The sequence below is a fragment of the Cnephaeus nilssonii genome (genome assembly GCF_951640355.1).
Source record: "Cnephaeus nilssonii genome assembly, chromosome: 3".
Taxonomy (NCBI): Eukaryota; Metazoa; Chordata; class Mammalia; order Chiroptera; family Vespertilionidae; genus Cnephaeus; species Cnephaeus nilssonii.
In genome coordinates, this window is record NC_137074.1 from 66,828,540 (window position 1) to 66,847,388 (window position 18,849).

The window sequence follows — 18,849 nt, forward strand, 5'->3', positions numbered from 1 at the left end:
TATCATACGGAACAATTTCACTGCCATGAGAATGGTCTATGCTCCACCTATTCATCCCTCCCTCCCACCAAACTCCTGTCAACCACTGATCTTTTTCCTGTTTTTATAATTGTCTTTATAGAGCTTATAAATTCCTTCAAGTAAAAAATGATACAGAAAAATATATAAGGAAAATCCAAGGACGCATCATTAACACATTGGTTTCATTTTAAAAATGATATGATATAAAAGCTGTCTATAGTCTTTTTGTGTGGAAAGTTTTATATATATACTAGAGGCCCAGTGCATGATTGAATCATGCATGTTTAGGGGGGGAGCTGGGTGCCTGTCCGCTGGTGCACCAGGCCTTTCAGAAGCCTCCGCGGCACCGGAGGCTTCTGAAAGGCCTGGTGCCTGAGCGGACAGGCACCCAGCTCTCCCGCTTTTGATGGTCCACGGTGGGACGTGAGCTCGCTGCCCCAGAGGCCCCTTCTGTGCCGCAGCACAGCCATGGCGCAGACGCTGAGCTCGCGTTGCCAGCGGCTACCCTGGCCACCCCGAGTCCCGCCCCCCCCGCGCCTCCTGGCCAATCGCGGGCATAGCGAAGGTATGGTCAATTTGCATATTTGTCTATTATTAGGTAGGATACTAGGGGCCCAGTGCACGAAATTCGTGCACAGGCTGGGGGGGGGTGTCCCTCAGCCCAGCCTGCCCCCTCTCACATACTGGGAGCCCTCAGGGGATGTCCTATGTCAGCTTAGGCGCGCTCCCTTTATGGAGGCAACTGGGCTGATCAGGGGAAAGCGCCAGCCCCATCACCCCGCTGCTGCAGCCACTGCCAGCCACCGCAACCACCAAGGTGTTTTCATCAACATGGACTCCAGTCCCTTCATCATGAAAAAATGACAACTTTCTTTAGGCATTTTCAAGATGTGTCTTTCATAGCATATGACATTTCTTTCTTTCTTTTTTTAATCCTCACCTGAGGATATGTTTCCATTGATTTTTAGAGAATGTGGAAGACAAAGGGAGAGACAGAGAGAAACATCAAAGTGAAAGGAAAACTTTGATTGGTTGCCTCCTGCATGAGCCCTGACCTGGGCCCTGGCCAGGGAGGAGCCTGCAACCTAGGTACATGCCCTTGATCAGAATTGAACCCAGACTCTGCTGTTGGTAGGCCAATGCATTATTCACTGAGCCAATCCAGCTAGGACAGGATATGACATTTCTTAGCCCTCCCGCAGCAGACCTTCATTTTTTTCTCCAGAAATGTAGTGGAAAAACCCTAGATCACCTTTTTGGATTCTTATTAACCAAGTTACTAAGAATATTACCAGTGGCATACAGGAAGCTTAGCCAATGAGCAATCAGAAAAGGTACATATATCAAGTGGATTAGAAACTCAGTTCACATCGATCTCCAGCTTTGCCCCTGCTGGGGCCTAAAGCCTCGGGCCTGGGCAGGTGCCCTCCAGCACCCTCCAATCGTTGGCTCTGCCCCTGCCCAGGCCTAAAGCCTATGGGGCCCTCCAGCTTCCTCCAATCACTGGCTCCCTCTCACTCTGATCACTGGCTCCCTCTCTCTTCTATGGCTGGCTTGCTCTCCCTCCGATGCTGGCTCCCGCTGGCTCTGATCACTGGCTCCCTCTCGCTCTGATGGCTGGCTCCTTCTCTCTCCAGTCACTGCTCCCTCTCCCTCCTATGGCTGGCTCGCTCTCCCTCCTATGGATGGCTCCCTCTCAGTCCGATTGCTGGCTCCCGCTGGCTCTGATCACTGGCTCCTTCTCGCTCCGATTGCTGGCTCCCTCTCGCTCTGATGGCTGGCTCCCTCTCGCTCTGATGGCTGGCTCCCTCTCCTTCCTATGGCTGGCTCACTCTCCTTCCTATTGCTGGCTCCCTCTCCCTCTGATGGCTGGCTCCCTCTCTCTCCAATGGCTGGCTCCCTCTCTCTCCGATCGTTGGCTCTCGCTGGCTCCCTCTCACTTTGATCGCTGGATCCCTCTCCCTCCTATGGCTGGCTCCTGCTGGCTCCGATTGCTGGCTCCCTCTCACTTTGGGTGCTGAGGATGTTCCTGGTTCCCGGATGAAGGCCGTTGGGCGCCTACTTATGCAAATTAGCCACCATCTTAGTTGGGTTAATTTGCATAGTCACTCTGATTGGCTGTGGGTTTATTGAAGGTACGGTCAATTTACATGTTTGTCTATTATTAGGTAAGACTAGAGGCCCAGTGCATGAAATTCATGCATGGGGGGAGGTGTCCCTCAGCTCAGCCTGCACCCTCTCCAATCTGGGACCCCTTGAGGGATGTCCGACTGCCCGTTTAGGCCCGATCCCGGTAGGATCGGGCCTAAACGGGCAGTCGGACATCCCTCTCACAATCCAGGACTGCTGGCTTATGCAAACGATTAATAGCTTTCATATATGGGGCATTTTCAGCATAATACAGATAACAACCATATGAATCAAAACTCATGGTTGGGTTTAAATTATATAAATTCATGACACTTAACACAAAATAATTACTGTCACTTAAGAGTGCTAGTGAACCAATTTATTTTTACAACTGGTAAATAAGGGAAAATACCAAGTAAGTATCTGTTCTGCTTTTCTTAGACAAACTGTATATCATGTAAATAATTGGTGGATAAGAGGACGTTTTCTTTATAAGAATGCGTCAGCTAATAAATGAAGGAATAGGTTTAGAACATCTGTTTGGAAATCCATAATAAATTAATGGATCTAGGTAATATTCATTAGTGGCTGCTTATATTACACTAGAGGCCCAGTGCATGAAACTCGTGCACAGGAGGGGGGAGGAAAGAGGGGGTGTCCCTCAGCCCAGCCTGCATCCTCTCCAATCTGGGACCCCACTGGGATCGGGCCTAAACGGGCGGTCGGACATCCCTCTCACAGTCCAGGACTGCTGGCTCCCAATTGCCCTCCCCTGCAGGCCTGGTGCCCCGCAACTGCCCTCCCCTACTGGCCTGGTTCCCCCCAATTGCCCTCTCCTGTTGACCTGGTCCCTCCCAACTATCCTCCCCTGCAGGCCTGGTGCCCCCCAACTGCCCTCCCCTACTGGCCTGGTCCCCCACAACTGCCCTCCCCTTCAGGCCTGGGTCCCCCACAACTGTCCTCCCCTGCAGGTCTTGTTCCCCCCTCCAACTTCCTTCCCCTGCAGGCCTGGTCCCCTCAAACTGCTCTCCCCTGCAGGCCTGGACCCCTCAACTTCCCTCCCCTGCAGGCCTGGTCTCCCCCAACTGCCCTCCTCTGCTGGCCCAGTCACCCCTAACAGCTCTCCCTGCTGGCCTGATCGCCCACAACTGTCCTCCACTGCAGGCCTGGTTCCCCCCCAACTGCCCTCCCCTGCAGTCCTGGTCCCCCCCCAACTGCCCTCTCCTGTTGACCTGGTCCCCCCAAACTGCCCTCCACTGCAGGCCTGGTTCCCCCAAACTGTTCTCCCCTGCAGGCCTCCCCCCTAAACTGCCCTCCCCTGCAGGCCTGGTCCCCCCAACTGCCTTCCCCTGCAGGCCTGGTCCCTCCAACTGCCCTCCCCTGTAGGCCTGGGCCTCCCCCAACTACCCTCCTTTGCTGGCCTAGTTTCCCCCAACAGTCCTCCTATGCCAACCTGGTCACCCCCAACTTCCTTCCTCTGCTGGCCTGGTCACCCCTAACTTCCCACAACTGCCCTCCCCTGCAGGCCACCTTGTGGCGGCCACCTTGTGTCCACATGGGGGCAGCCACCTTGTGTCTTGGTGTGACGGTAAATTTGCATATTACTCTTTTATTAGATAGGATGGCCAGATATTATGTGCTTCTGATGTAATTCTATAACATCATCTATGATGTACTCTTGCCAAAAAACAAAATGTAGGAAGCAGTTATAGGGTTAAGCCTCGGACTGACCTGTGGCAGGATCACAAACTAGTTCATTTGGAGGGCAGACCCCTCCCAACATAATTAAGCCTGATCCTGTAACTGATCCCTAGATCTTTCCTGGGTAGCTAGTGGGCTGTGGGAGGGGCAGCAAGTGCTGCCAAAACAAGTGAAACTTACAAGAACATTGTTAATTGCCTTGTTTGTCCCTGATTATAAATAAAGCCTCAGCTTTGCAGTCTGGATCTGTTCTGTGGCCTCAGCCAGGCACAGAAAGATCCACCCAGCCCCAGCTTTCAAATCTATCTCTATGTCTCCTCTCTTTATTTCTAATATTTCTCAATCCCTGGCCGCCTCCCCTTAGAACCGGTTCGTTCATCTCTCTTTCTGCGCAGGACACAGAAAAGGGAGATCCCCACCATGTTTGGCCCCCGCCGCATCAGGCCCCCGCACAAAATATAAAAACAAAAACCTTAATGTGATCAAATCTCTGTATTTAACCAAAAGGTGAAAGAGGAATATATAGATATGGAGATAATCAGACTGTAGATAATCAAATTTACTCAACAAATACATCACAAAAGAAAAATAAACAATGTAACATAGCCTTCAGATGAAGAGATTTATTAAATAATCACAACACATGGAGATTACTTGGATCCTAATTTAAACCAAATGTAAAAATAAAGATTATGAGGCCCACTGGATATTTGATGACAAAAGGACTTACTAGGATTTGTGTGTGTGTGTGTGTGTGTGTGTGTGTGTGTGTGTGTGTTTTAATTCTGATAGTGGTATCATGACTACATATTTTTTCAACATCTTTATCTTTTAAAGATTTATTATGAAATGAATAGGGTATCTTGATTTTCTTCAAGTATTTTGTGAAGGGGCAGTTGATAAGAGTTTAAGGAAAACAAGATTGCATATCCTATCTAATAAAAGAGTAATATGCAAATTGACCATCACTCCAACACACAATATGGCCCCCGCATGTGGTCAAAGATGGCTACCCCCATGAGGACACAAGATTGTTGCCACAAGATGGCCAGCAGGGGAGGGCAGTTAGGGGCAATTGGGCTGGCAGGGGATCAGTTAGGCATTGATTAGGCTGGAAGGGGATTGGTTAGGGGGTGATCAGGCTGGCAGGTAGAAGCGGCTAGGGCAATCAGGCAGGCAGGCAGGCAGGCAGGCGAGTGGTTGGGAGCCAGCAGTCCTAGATTGTGAGAAGGATGTCTGACTGCCCGTTTAGGCCCGATCCCACGGGGAGTAGGCCTAAACAGACAGTTGGACATCCCTCGAGGGGTCCCAGATTGGAGAGGGTGCAGACTGGGCTGAGGGACACACATGCACACCCCTTCCCCTGTGCACGGCTTTTGTGCACTGGGCCTTTAGTGAGTTGATAATTTTTCAAGTTATATGTTTAGAATTTTGTTATAGTTTAATCTCTCATAAGTTCCAGCTATCTTCATGATACTATTCTATATAATTTTGTATATGTTTGAAATTTTCCACAATTAGGAATTTTTAAGTTTTTTCATGAATCACCTAAAATCATCTTGGATACTAGCAGCTATATGTAACACACTTGAAAAAAATTAAAGAATCCTTCTCCCCTACTTTTCCTCAATCCATCACCTATCTTCTTTCTTTTTTTCTCTAATATTATTCCTATTACCCAATGGTTGTAAAACTATGGCCTGTGGGCCAAATTTGGCTTTCTTCCTGATCTATATATATAAAAGCCTAATATGCAAATTGTCCCCGCTGGAGTTGGACTGGGAGACTGAGAGTTCAAACACTTGCTATGATGTGTGCTGACCACCAGGGGGCAGCGCAGAATGAAGGAAGGCCCCAGCCAGCAGCCAGAAAAAGCTGGGGAAGGAAGGCCCTGGCCAGCAGCCAGAAAGCCCTGATCGGCCCTGATCGCCGGCCAGGCCTAGGGACCCTACCTGTGCATAAATTTCGTGCACCGGGCCTCTAGTTTTGTAAATAAGGTTCTATTATAACATACGTATTGTATAGAGGTGCTCTCATACTACAAAGGTGGAGTTGAGTAGTTGTAACAGAGACTGTATGGACCAGTGGTTGGCAAACTCATTAGTCAACAGAGCCAAATATCAACAGTACAACGATTGAAATTTCTTTTGAGAGCCGAAAACCAACTTCTGTGCATGGGCCACAAAGTTTCAATTGCACTGTACATGCACACCCACCCATGGTATTTTGTGGAAGAGCCACACTCAAGGGGCCAAAGAGCCGCATGTGGCTCGCATGCCGCAGTTTGCCGACCACTGGTATGGACCACAAAGCCTAAAATAGTTACTATCTAGCCCTTCAGAGAACGTTTGATGACTTCTGCTCTAACTTTCCATCATCCATTATTCTTTGATATAATCCTGGGTAATTTCAGTGACCATGTAGATGACTTATTCAATACCTGGCCTCTCAGTTCTTTCCACTGTCATCTCCATCAACTATCTCCACTCCATTTCAGCCATGTACTCTCACAATCACATCTCAGACCTATCACCAGGCACTATTGCTTCACCTACAAAATACTAATTCAAACCTACAAACTAATTCAAACCTATATCTTCTTCTTATACAACTAGTCCCATCTCAACTGTTCTCTGACCTTATTGGATTTTTTAATGAGTTGATATGTCTACTTTTCCTCAATCCATCACCTGTCTTCTTTCTTTTCTTCCCTCATTATCAAGCTAAACTTCCATAGTTTCTATCATTTCAATAATATTCTTTCTAATATCCCAAGTCCCTTGCCTTTTCTTTCATCCATTTAAAGAGAATTAGACTGTGGTAGACCCAAACTGTTTACTTTTTAATGCACAGACCCAAACAGCCAAGCAGTGCTGGAGAAAGCCACAGTGAAAATTGTTTTTCCTGTATTTTCATACCACAGTCAAATGAATGTTCAACACTGATCAAATATCCAAATACATCTACCTAGTGAACTCATTTTCCTTCTATCTATAGAAGGTATTTCAAACCTCTCCAAATGTCTTTTTCTGAAGCCTCCTTATTTGCCTGAAGATAATCTCCATTTTAGAGAAAAGATTATAAGATGGCACATACCTTATCATATGTACTCATTCTAATTTCCTTCTCTCCTGGTATAATAAAAAAAAGTTCTTTTTTCCATTTCAAGATAGTCCTACTACGAATGTTATGGATCTCATTGCCTCCATCTTCTCAGAAACTTTAATTTATTTATTTTACCTTTTTCATTGTATATTTAACTACTCTCAACTGCATCTTGCTTATGGCCTTGAAACAATAGTCAATGTCTTTCATTAAATAAAACTGTCACTGCCACCACCATTACCATGACCATGTGAATGAAAACCCTCATTTAAGCTCTCCTACCCTTTGCATTACTACTGACACATTTCTTAGAGGTTGTGTCAATATTTGCTGTTTTCACTTTGACTTCTCTTCATACCTTTTCTCCCTTCACTCTGACTTCCAACTCTAATAATGACACAAAACAACTCTTGTGATCAATAAATTTTATGTTTATAAATACAATACAATAATCATTTTGCCCTCTCAGAAACATCAGAAGCAATGGCTACTTCCTTTATTAAATATTATTATTATTATTATTATTATTATTATTATTATAGGTTTTTATAATGCAACTCTCCCAATTTTACTCCTGCTTCTTTAGTTATTGTTCTATTCAATTTGAACATTTGCTTTTCTCCATCCATCACCATAGCCTCTGCTGAAGGGCCACATTGCTTTCCTTAGTTGATTTTCTACCTCTATATGATTTCTTTCACGTCCAGAACTTCAGTTAGCACCCACACTCAGGTGGCTCACCAGTTTGTGTCTTCTGTTTAAATCTGTATCTAGATCAGGAATTGTATATCCAGTTGTTTGCCTGACATCTTCTGTATGTTCCAACTTCCTGTCTAACTCAACATGGATGAAGTCAAACTCAAAATAATCCCTATGCAATCTGACCACCCATTGTGTTTTCTAACACAATGAGTAATTTCCCATTTTTTTTCCTGTTCTACATATTTGAAACCAAAGCATCATCCTTGATACTGCTTTTTATTACTCACTCCACATAAGCAATCTGCCACCAAATCCTATAGGTTGATTCTTCTACATATTTCTAATCTGAGCCTTCTTTCTTCTACATATTTCTAATCTGAGCCTTCTTCTCCATCTACTGCCACTTTTCTCAGTTTTACTGGTATCTCTCACCTAGATTTCTGCTATTGCCTTCTAACTGTCCTACACTAACTATCCTCTCAGCCCTTCTCCAATCCAGTCTCTAAATGTTGGTCACAATAATCTCTTTGACATGCAAGATAAAACAATAAAAATAAAAACAAACCACCTTTTAATTATTTTCCACAATTGTTAGGATAAAAACAAAACTTAACCAGACTAATCAATCTCTCTAGCCTTATCTTCAACTGCTTTCCTTTCAAACCTGCTCCTTTAAAAAACCTTAATACCTTTTAAAATTCCCCACAGTTGCCATATCTTCCTCCTACCACAGAGTCTTTGCACACTCTGTTCTATGTAAAACTATATTCCCCACCATTACCTGGCTAATGCCTGATCAAGTGTCATTTCTCCAGGAAAACTTTCTTGATTTTTATATTATGCCCTCTTGTAACACTGTCTACTTTCTTACTGAAGAGCACTTCTCACTATTGCAACTTGAAATTTGTTTTCTTATTTGATTAATGTCTGTCTCCTCCCATTGGACTTCCTGATTCCCGAGGACAGAATCATGTCTAATGCATACCACTGTATTCCTCATGCCTAGCACTATAACATATTTGTTAAAAATATTTGTTAGATAAAGAGTTATACAACAATTTAAGAAGAGCTAGCACTCAAATTCAAGAACAACTTATGTTATAAAAACATATATAGATCAATGGGACAGAATAGAGAGCCCAGAAAGAAATCTACACAGATATGATCAACTAATTTATTATAAAGGAATCAAGGGTATTCCATGGGAAAAGGACAACCTCTTTAATAAATGGTGCTGGAAAAATTGAACAGCCATATGCAAAAGAATAAAACAAACCTCTACCTTACACCATACACAAAATTCAACTCAAGATGGATTAAAAACTTGAATGTTTTTTTATTTTTATTTTTTATTTAATAGTAAAATGAAAAGTCAAAAGGAAAAATCAATACGTGGAACTACTACAAACTAAAAACTTTTGTACATCAAAGGAAATCATCAAAAGAAAAGGCAACCTACTGAATGGGAGAAAATATTTGCAAATCATCTATAATAATAAAAGCGTAATATGCTAATTAGCCTGGACAGCCAAACAACCTACCAGACATCATTCCGGATGTCCTTCTGAACAAAGCTGCTGCGGCGGGGACTGAGACAGAGGTGGTTAGGGGTGATGAGGCAGGCAGGCGAATGGTTAGGGTTGATCAGGCAGGCAGGTGAGTGGTTAGGGGTGATGAGGCAGGCAGGCGAGTGGTTGGGGCAATCAGGCAGGCAGGCAGGGAGAGTGGTTAGGGGCAATCAGGCAAGCAGGCAGGGAGAGTGGTTAGGGGCAATCAGGCAGGCAGGTGAGTGGTTAGAGGTGATCAGGCAGGCAGGCAAGTGGTTAGGGGTGATCAGGTAGGCAGGCAGAGGTGATTAGGGGCAATCAGGCAGGCAGGTGAGTGCTTAGAGGTGATCAGGTAGGCAGTTGAGTGGTTAGGGATGATCAGGCAGGCAGGCAGGCAGGTGAGCAGTTAGGAGCCAGTGTTCCCCGATTGCAAGAGGGATGTCCGACTAAACCAGCAGTCGGACATCCCCTGAGGGGTCCCAGATTGCGAGAGGGTGCAGGCCGGGCTGAGGGACCCCCTAGCCCCTATGTACGAATTTTGTGCACCAGGCCTCTAATATATCTAATAAAGGGTTACTATCCAAAATATATAAAGAATTCATACAACTCAATAACAAAAACAAACAAACAAACAACCTGATTTAAAAATGGGCAAAGGAATTGAATTCACAGTTTTCTAAAGAAGACATACACATGCCAACAGGTACATGAAAAGGTGCTCAACATCATTATTCATCAGGGAAATGCAAATCAAAACCTCAATAAGATGTCACTTCGTAATAGAATGGCTATTATCAAAAAGACAAGAGATAACAAGTGTTGGTGAGAATGTGGAGAAAAGGTAAGCCTTGTACACTGCTAATGAGAATGCAAACTGGTACAGCCACTATAGAAAACTGTATGGAGATTCCTCAAAAAATTAAACATAGAACTACCATGTGATCTATCAATCCCACTTCTGGATATATATCTAAATGAAATGAAATTATTGTCTCAATAAATATCTGCATTCATATGTTAATTGCAGCATCTATAATAATAAAAACATAATATGCTAATTAGACCTTCTGGACGTCATTCCGAATGTCATTCTGGACAAAGCCACCATGGCGGGGGCCTAGGTAGAGGTGGTTAGGGGTGATCAGGCAGGCAGGCAAGCAGTTAGGGGTGATCAGGCAGGCAAGCAAATGGTTAGGGGCGATCAGGCAGGCAGGAAAGCAGTTAGGGGAGATCAGGCAGGCAGGCGAGTGGTTGGGGAGATCAGGCAGGAAGAGGGGTTAGGGGCAATGAGGCAGGCAGTCGAGTGGTTAGGGGTGATCAGGAATGCATAATGGTTAGGGGTGATCAGGCAAGCAAGCAGGCGAGTGGTTAGGAGTCAGTGGTCCTGGATTGCTAGAGGGATGTCTGACTGCCTGTTTAGGCCCCTGCAGTATCGAGTCTAACCCAGCAGTCGGACATCCCCCGAGGCATCCCGCATTGCGAAAGGGTGCAGGCTGGGCTGAGGGACCCACCCCCATGCACGAATTTCATGCACCTGGCCTCTAGTTATTTATAATAGCCAAACATATGGAAACAACATAAGTGCCCATCAATGGATAAATGGGTAAAGGAAATGTTCTAATACACAATGGAATATTATTCAGCCACGAAAAGGAAATCCTGCCCTTCAGATAGGATGGATGGACCTTGAAAGCATTATGCTAAGTGAAATAAATAAGACAGAGAAAGACAAGTACTGCATGATTTCACCTATATGTGGAATCTAAAAAATAAAGAAATCAGAGATACAGAGAACAGATTAGTGCTTGCCAAAGTTGGAGGTGGGGGAGTGGAAAAATGGGTAAAGGAGGTAAAAAAGTAAAAACTTCCAGTTATAAGATAAATAAATTCTGGGGAGCTAATATACAGCATGGTGACTAAAGGTAAAAGGCCTCTAAGGCTTTTGTTGTAATCTGGGAAATTAAAGTCACAATATACTCTTATAATGAATCCTAATAATTACAAATTTTAAAATGCATCAACATCTTACAATCTACATCAATAACTTGAAAGCTCCTAACCTAAGGGGAAACCCTGTTGAGTAAAAATGAGTAAGAAGCAAACACCAGCCCAGCTGCCATAGCTCAGTGGTTGAGCATCGACCTATGAACTAGGAGATCATGGTTTGATTCCCAGTTGCGGGATTGATCCCCAGTAGGGGGTTTGCAGGAGGCAGCTGATCAATGATTCTCTCTCATTGTTGATGTTTCTATCTCTCTTTCTTCCTTCCTTTTTGAAATCAATACATATATATTTTTTAAAAGAAGCAAACACCTAACTATTTATTATATTTCTACCCTCATCCACAGCCTCAGAGCACTGACTAACACAAAGGAATGAAATATTGAGAAAAGAGAAAAACATCCCTTCTCAGCTAGGCCCTCAAGGAACAGGGGACAGGAGTTAGCACGCCCTGTTGTGTGAGCAGAGGAGGGGGTGGAATAACGCATATGACAACAGAAAGGAAACAGGAAGAGGTCCCAACTGCCTCTGGTTTCTCAGCATTTTCATAATTAGATTCTTATATATCACTTCAATTTGCATCTATTTATGTACATCATAAATGTTTGCAATTCATGTGTGCTTTGCCCACCCAACTAGCCTGCAAATGTAAAGATCTCTCAGGGATTTAAGAGGGAAATGGCACGAGTATGAATAGAAGTGAGAGAAGATCAATAGAATAAAGGGGGAAAAGATCTATCATTGTGGGGGGGGCCTGACAGGGCTTTTGAATGGCAACTGCCTTCTCTGAGTCTACCGCTTAGCTCTATGCCAGGCTTACATTTTTAGTCGCTCCACAGTGAAGAATTTTTCCCCCTTGATTCTATTTTCCTCCCATTTCTACCTAAATACACAATACTAGAACCATTTCCCTAACACTGAGGCCATTGCTTTTCATCCAATCCAGCTGACCAGCAGCAAAGCTAAGTCAGAAGACTGGGGATTTTCTAACCACACAGGATGCAGACCTGGCTCTGTTTCTCTATTGATGTGCAAGGTTTTTTGTTTTTTTGTTTTTTTTGTAGCTACAACTGGACCCCTTGGGTTGCCCTTTATTTTAAGAAACACACTTTCCTTAAAGGCAATACCACTCTTCATTTTAGAGAACATACTACCTCTTTTCCATTTCTGACTTCATGTTGAAGACATCATATTTCATATAGGATCTGTATCCTATTTCCTAGGGGCATATCAATCTATTTTGCCAGTCTTGAAGAGTAAACAGTAAGTCCTCAGATATGTAATAGTATAGTTTCCAGATCTACGCAGAGGTAAAAAAAAATCTATGTCTAAGCCAAGGTCAATGTGTACTTGTGCTCACGTATAATAAATGTACTCTTGGGTTCCAAATTAGGCAAGTATAAAAAGAACGAGGAGGATTCATTTTTAATAAGAATTGAAAAAGAATTTACTCATTACTATATTATACTTAATGAAAACTACCATTTACCACACTTGTATCCTTCAATAGGAACCATGCTAAGTGCTTCACATAGGTTATCTCTTTTAATCATCAAAATAATGGTATCTATGAAGGAGGCACTACAATTACCTATTATGTTTGTTATATAAGGAAACAGAAGCTTAGAAACTTGAAATAATTTGGCAAAGATGATGTATATAGTAAACGACAGAGTTAACATTAAAATCTGAGTTGCCTGACCCCAATGAATAAATGATGTTCTACTTATTTCTATTCACTCAACCCCACCCAACCCTATCCCCAATTGAACTCAACTGTTTTTTGTGTTTTTTTTTTGTCTGGAAAACAAACAGCAATGGGACTAGAGCATTGTCAGGTGGTGGTGGAAAAGGGTCTAGTCTGTAGGTGGACTGTTTCAATCCCATGGTCTTATTTTTTGCTAATAAATGGAGAGGAGGTAATAAATCCATACCTTAGCATAGCCCCCCTTAGCATAGCCTTCATGAGTTATTTTCTGTTTTGTTTTGTTTTCTTGTATTACTAGGCCACTTTGCCTTGAGTTAAAAACATTCCGTTTCCAGTGCATTTTTCATTTGTTGACTTATTAGTAGAAATAGAAATAATTGATTTTATGACCAAGTACTTTAGGGTGGGAATTATTATGGTGATTTTCCAGGTGGACTCAGAGAATGACATGACAGATCCCAGGTGAAATTCATTTCTAGCCAGAAAGGAGCTAGAACTTAAGCCTAGGACTCCTGCCTGCAGAGCAGGTGTCCAAAGCATGTTTGTGTGAACGCTACATGTGCAGCAGCCTTGTTGGCACCCTTAGCTACCCTATACTAAATATATCCAGAGCACTTCTGTGAATTCCTCCACAAACCTGCTCTATCCTCTTTGCCTCCTATCTTGGCACATGGCACTGCCATTCAGGTGTGTGTGCCAGACACCTGGATAGCAACCTCAATTTTTCTCTCTCCTTCACTCATACTGCAATTGTCTTATATTACCAAGTCATGTCTCTTTTATGCCCAGTTCATAAAATTTCTCTTTTTCTTTCTTCAATCTTTTTCTTTTTATATCAACCCAAACAACATTCTGTCTCCTCTGGGCTCCTAAGATTGTTTCCTAATTTGTCTCCAGTGTCTTCTTCTTTTTTTTCTTTCATTTTTTTTATTAAGGTATTATATGTGTACATATCTTACCATTGCCCCCTCACCCCACTCCCATACATGCCCTCACCCCCCAGCATTTTGCATCCATTGGTTATGCTTATATGCATGCATTCAAGTCCTTCAGTTGATCTCTTATCTCCCCCACCTCTCCCTAACCTTCCTGCTATATTTTGAAAGAAAAATACCACATGATATCACTCATTTATGGATAATAAAGAACATTATAAACCGATGAACAAAAAGATAGATACAGAGACAGCAAAGCATCAAACAGACTGTCAAATTATAGCATCTCCTTCTTATCCACCTTTATTTCATTCTCATACTAAGGTCAGTATGATCTTATCATAACACAAATACAACTAGGCTATAAATGTCATACCATCATTTGCTGAAAATGCTTCAATGTCTTCCCACGATAAAAATCAAAACCTCAAATATGGATGACAATGTCTTCCAAGATCTGGCCCTTACCATATCTCACACTTCATCCCCTAATCTCTGCACCACAGTCCCACTGATATTTCCCATTTCCTCAGACACTGCAAAGCCCTTCACACAAGCTGTTGCCTCTCTCTGGGTCACTCACTAACCTCCCACCTCTGAAATGGTGTGAACACCTAGTCTTTCTTTAGACCTCAGCTTGGACGTTGCTTTCTCAGAGACAATTTCCCTGACAGCTATTATATTCTCTCTCACAAGATCATTGCAATTCTTGTTGCTTATCGCTGTTGCAATTTTACATTTATTGGTGGAATTATTTGATCAGTTTCTATCTCCCTTACAAGCAATACCACTTTCTGTTCAACTTTGCATACTTAGTACCATGCTTAGCCCATAGTTGGCACATAATACATATTGATGCTTACCATTTTTCTGAATGAGAAGGTTGTAGATTTTAGTCTGACTGCCTTGTGGGTAAAAAATAAAGCTGCACTCATACTTCCCACTGAGTGAGGAGGACATGTTCCTTAAGTGCAGAGTCCATGTTGACACATTCCCAGGAGTTTCTGTGAAAGTCACCAGTGACTTACAGGGAACCCCACTGGCACAGTGGAAGCCATATTGGGGGTGATAAAGGGCAATGAGGTCCACCTTTTTGGTGACCTTGGACCATTGCATTTGCACCAAGATGCCTTTCTTCTGTGTTTGGCAGGTCAGATTGACATCAGAGCCAGGTAAAGTATAAATGTCTTCTCCTGCGTTGAATTTTCCTTCCCATATCCCTGAAAAGGAAGAACATGAGCCATCAGTTTACATGATTCACATGGAGTGACTCTTAATTATAAACTTGGATGACTTTGATGAAGTGAGTGAGCACCACAGGAATGTTCTCCCTGGCTGCCTCGGGGATTGGAGAGAGCTCATGCACGACCCAGATATAGAAGCCTGGATCTCAATACATGTGAGGAGGCATTTACTTAAGGATATGAGAGGAACTTACTGACTTCTGAATGTTTACTTTTTGTTGGTTGGTCTAATCTAAAAAATAACAAGATCTCTAGCTACTGGTGAATAAAATCAAGACTATTTTAAAATTGAAATTCACCATCAAACTTATTATGGCAACTATTCTTACATTTAATACAATTGGCTTTTTTTTGGTAATGCATCAACAGCTGCATGTAATACTCAAGTGGTATTTTCTAAAACTACAAAAACAACTATAAACTCTGTGTAGCAGTTTTAAAAAAATATATGTACAAGAGGTATTTACATATACTGTCATGTTTAATCCTTCTCACATACTAGAGTGATATTATTAACACTCCTTTTCAAAGAGGAAACTGAGGCACAGGCAGATTAAGTTGTTTGTTTAAAGTCATACCTCAGTAAAAGAATATGAATTGGGCTGCCTAGAATCTGCACTCTTTCTATAACCTCATAACCTTCAAAATGACCCCCAGATTGGCTGAGAAGGGTAGGAAATTTGACATTCAATATATATGGATTGAAAGGGCCTTTATCTCCATGTAGTTGGAGTTTATGGGGGGAGAAGGGAAAAAAACACCTCAGGTAAAATTTCCACTAAAGATAAATCATTTGGTTAGCATCATCTATAATCAATGCTTTGAAATACTAGATATAAAAGAAGATTATCTCCCATCAGTTCTCCGATCAAATGGTAGAGGGGACTTAAAGTATGTTAAGTATTGCATCTTTGACATACCTTCAATAGCGTAGGCCTCAGTTTTAGAATGAACATGGAATACTTTTAAAGGAATGACATATTATTGTGACAAGTACTACAGAAGCTAACAAAGGGAAAAGATAAAACGATGACAAGCAACTAAGAAGAAACAAGGCTCTCAAAGGTACTTGCCAAACAGGAATTATTACACTTTTATGGATGCAAAAGCATGGGTAGGCAGAGGTTAGTACAGTTTAATGTATCTCCCTGTGAGCTCTCCTTTGGCGGATAATATGCTTCTGATCCTATCTACTGCATTATATTCCAAAGTCTCCTTTGATTTAGAAATTCTCCTTAAAAATCTTAGTAGCTCTATCTGAAAAGCAGAGTTAATTCTTAAGACACTCAGGATCGCTATAATACCCTCATGCTGTGGGATACAGAGCTAATCTTTCTTCCTACCATTTCTAAATTGGCCCGTTAGGCTTTGGTTCCCACTGTCATAAAGACCCTGCTATGTCTCCCAGGTCTGTTACCTGCACATGGCTCATTAAATTCAACATATGCTCAACTGCCAACAACATTCGTATTTAGAGGAGATATGCTTGTTATATCCAAAAGAAGAAAAAAAGGATAGTTGAAAGAGAGAAAAAAGTTGAGCAAGGATCTCTGAACATTGATGGCTTTGTGCATTATTTATTTTTTTAGTATTCCAGAGTTGTTCTGACTACCGTTTGGAGAACATTTCATTTCTAAGAAGCAAAATTTCCCAGTTACTCCAGAGATCCTCTTAGGAAGGAAATGGGTAAAAATGTCTCTGAGCAGTGGCACAAACCACCCATCCCCTTCTTGGTTTTATTGTTCCTTAGTAATCCTTTGTAGACTCTAACAGCTCCCCCATAGCTGCTGCTTAAATACATAACTGAAAACCTTCGGAATGATCTGCCTTTGTGCTAAATTTCAGCAGCAGTCTGAGGCATCTTCAATGAGCAAGAGGCCTCCCTCGCCCCCTAAAGTGGCTGATTTGACAAGAAAGTACAACTGGAAGCCTTACCCCTGACAAAATGTATCTGGATGATGGAATAGACAGCACGGTATGTCCATTTTTTCTCCATTGTCTCCTGAAGGCCTTACAGCAGCATTTTCACCATGATCACAGAAGTCAACTGATGCCTTTAACTAAACAAACTCGAGCCACCCTATTCACACTGAAAAACCCCAAATCTACCACACGCCCGTGTCTGTTTATCACTTGGCAAGACCCCAGGAAATGAAACGTAGACAGGAAAGCAATGTGGTTCAGAGCTCAGTATAACCTTCAACAGAACAGAGTCGAAATTGTTCTCTGAAACCTTGTGTATCACCTTTGTTAAAAGACTTTTCAGTACCCACAGATTCTCTCCGTCAGGATCTCTGTGTCAGTCGAGCTGCTTCTAAATCCAAAGGAAATCACGCAGAGCAGTTCATAATGTGCTTTTCATGCACTTCTTTCAGGAGCACAAAGTCATTTAACAAATGTGAGCCTCGTGTCTTTTATAATAGTTTTTCTGTTCAATTTTAAAATGTATTTGCTTTCCAGAGTTGCTCCAGGGTGAAAGAACAAAACATTAACACATTTAATAAAATCTGAAAAGTAACTGAGGGGAGCATCAACTATCAAACCAAACTTTATTGTCTCCCCTCTTGCAGGGGACCCACATTTCCTGGGGGTCGGGGAGTGAGGGCTCCTTTTCTGCCCCTGGTCTGGGAAGAACTGGAAGTTAGACAGGGAAGTTGCCCACAGTGCTGGTGGGAGGCCTCTTCTGCTGATGGCATAAAAGCTTGTGTCTCAGCCCAAAACCATAGAGAGCAAGTCTGAAACGATCAGAATGCAAAGGCAGAGAAGTTCCTACCTCAGCTAGCCACCAAGCATGTTACATCTGCCCAGTCACTTCCATTTACAGAGGACCAAGATAGGAGAACAGGGAAGCGACTCTTCAGACATGATGAGTGTCCCTTGACAGATCTGACTTCATAGTTTTCTAGCTCAGGATAAAATAGACCATCTTCACCTTCCAACATTAAGAAGACAAGCGTTAGTTGGAAGACTGCAGTGTTAAGTGTAATAAACAAAGAATAAAAATGAGTAATGTATGTGTCAACATACAACTGTATGGACAATGGGTGAAGTATTCTGTGACCTCAATCTCACTCCTACATTTTTGAAGCACCCAGATAACCTAAAGACAAAGGCAAAGGTGGGACTTCATTCGCGAGGTGACAATTTCTTTTTGAGGCCAGGGGGAGAGAATTTTCACCTGGTTGTCATCATGTATCATGTACCATGACATCATGTCATTAAGTGCATACTGATCTCCCCAATTCAGGGACTTGGGGTGAATATGAATGATGCTAAGACATAAGGCATCATCCTTGTCATTGAGGGGATTAGATTTTAGCTGGGAGAAGAGAGATTTACAGATGGTGAAACAGGGCTACCAACTTCCTGGATGTCCAGGCTACCCTGTACACATACTTGCCATGATCGTCATACTTACTCATTACTACTCAGCTAATGATGTTTCCTGCAAAGGCCAGAAGATGGAGTTACCTAATTTAGGCCTCTTCAAGCATTTACCGCCCCTCCCCCCGCAACCTCCCCACTAAGTCTCAGATTACTGGAGGTGTTGGGTTAGGTGGTGATGACAAGCATATTTCAGAGAGAGAGTTGTGGAGTTTAAAGTCTTTGATTGAAAGGAGGAGACATCATGGCACTTGATGCCTTCATCTCTTCCTCATTTCCCCTAGAAATTCCAGTAAATGACAGTGATGGACTATGGAGGTAAAAACAGTTCGATAGATATACTGGGGAGATCCTGATCTGTAGGTTGGTGT

General features: G+C 42.7%; 1 protein-coding gene across 1 annotated transcript in view; it reads right to left on the minus strand.

The window, feature by feature from the left end:
• CD96 (CD96 molecule) overlaps window positions 1-17,090 on the minus strand; it is a gene marked incomplete at both ends in the record, with an annotated part of 97,794 nt that extends 80,704 nt beyond the window's left edge. Inside the window, 2 exons of the mRNA XM_079766828.1 lie at window positions 14,714-15,070; window positions 17,030-17,090. Coding sequence (XP_079622954.1) covers window positions 14,714-15,070; window positions 17,030-17,090 — 418 coding nt within the window. The remainder of the gene's footprint in view (window positions 1-14,713; window positions 15,071-17,029) is intronic.
• Window positions 17,091-18,849: the final 1,759 nt, after the last annotated feature.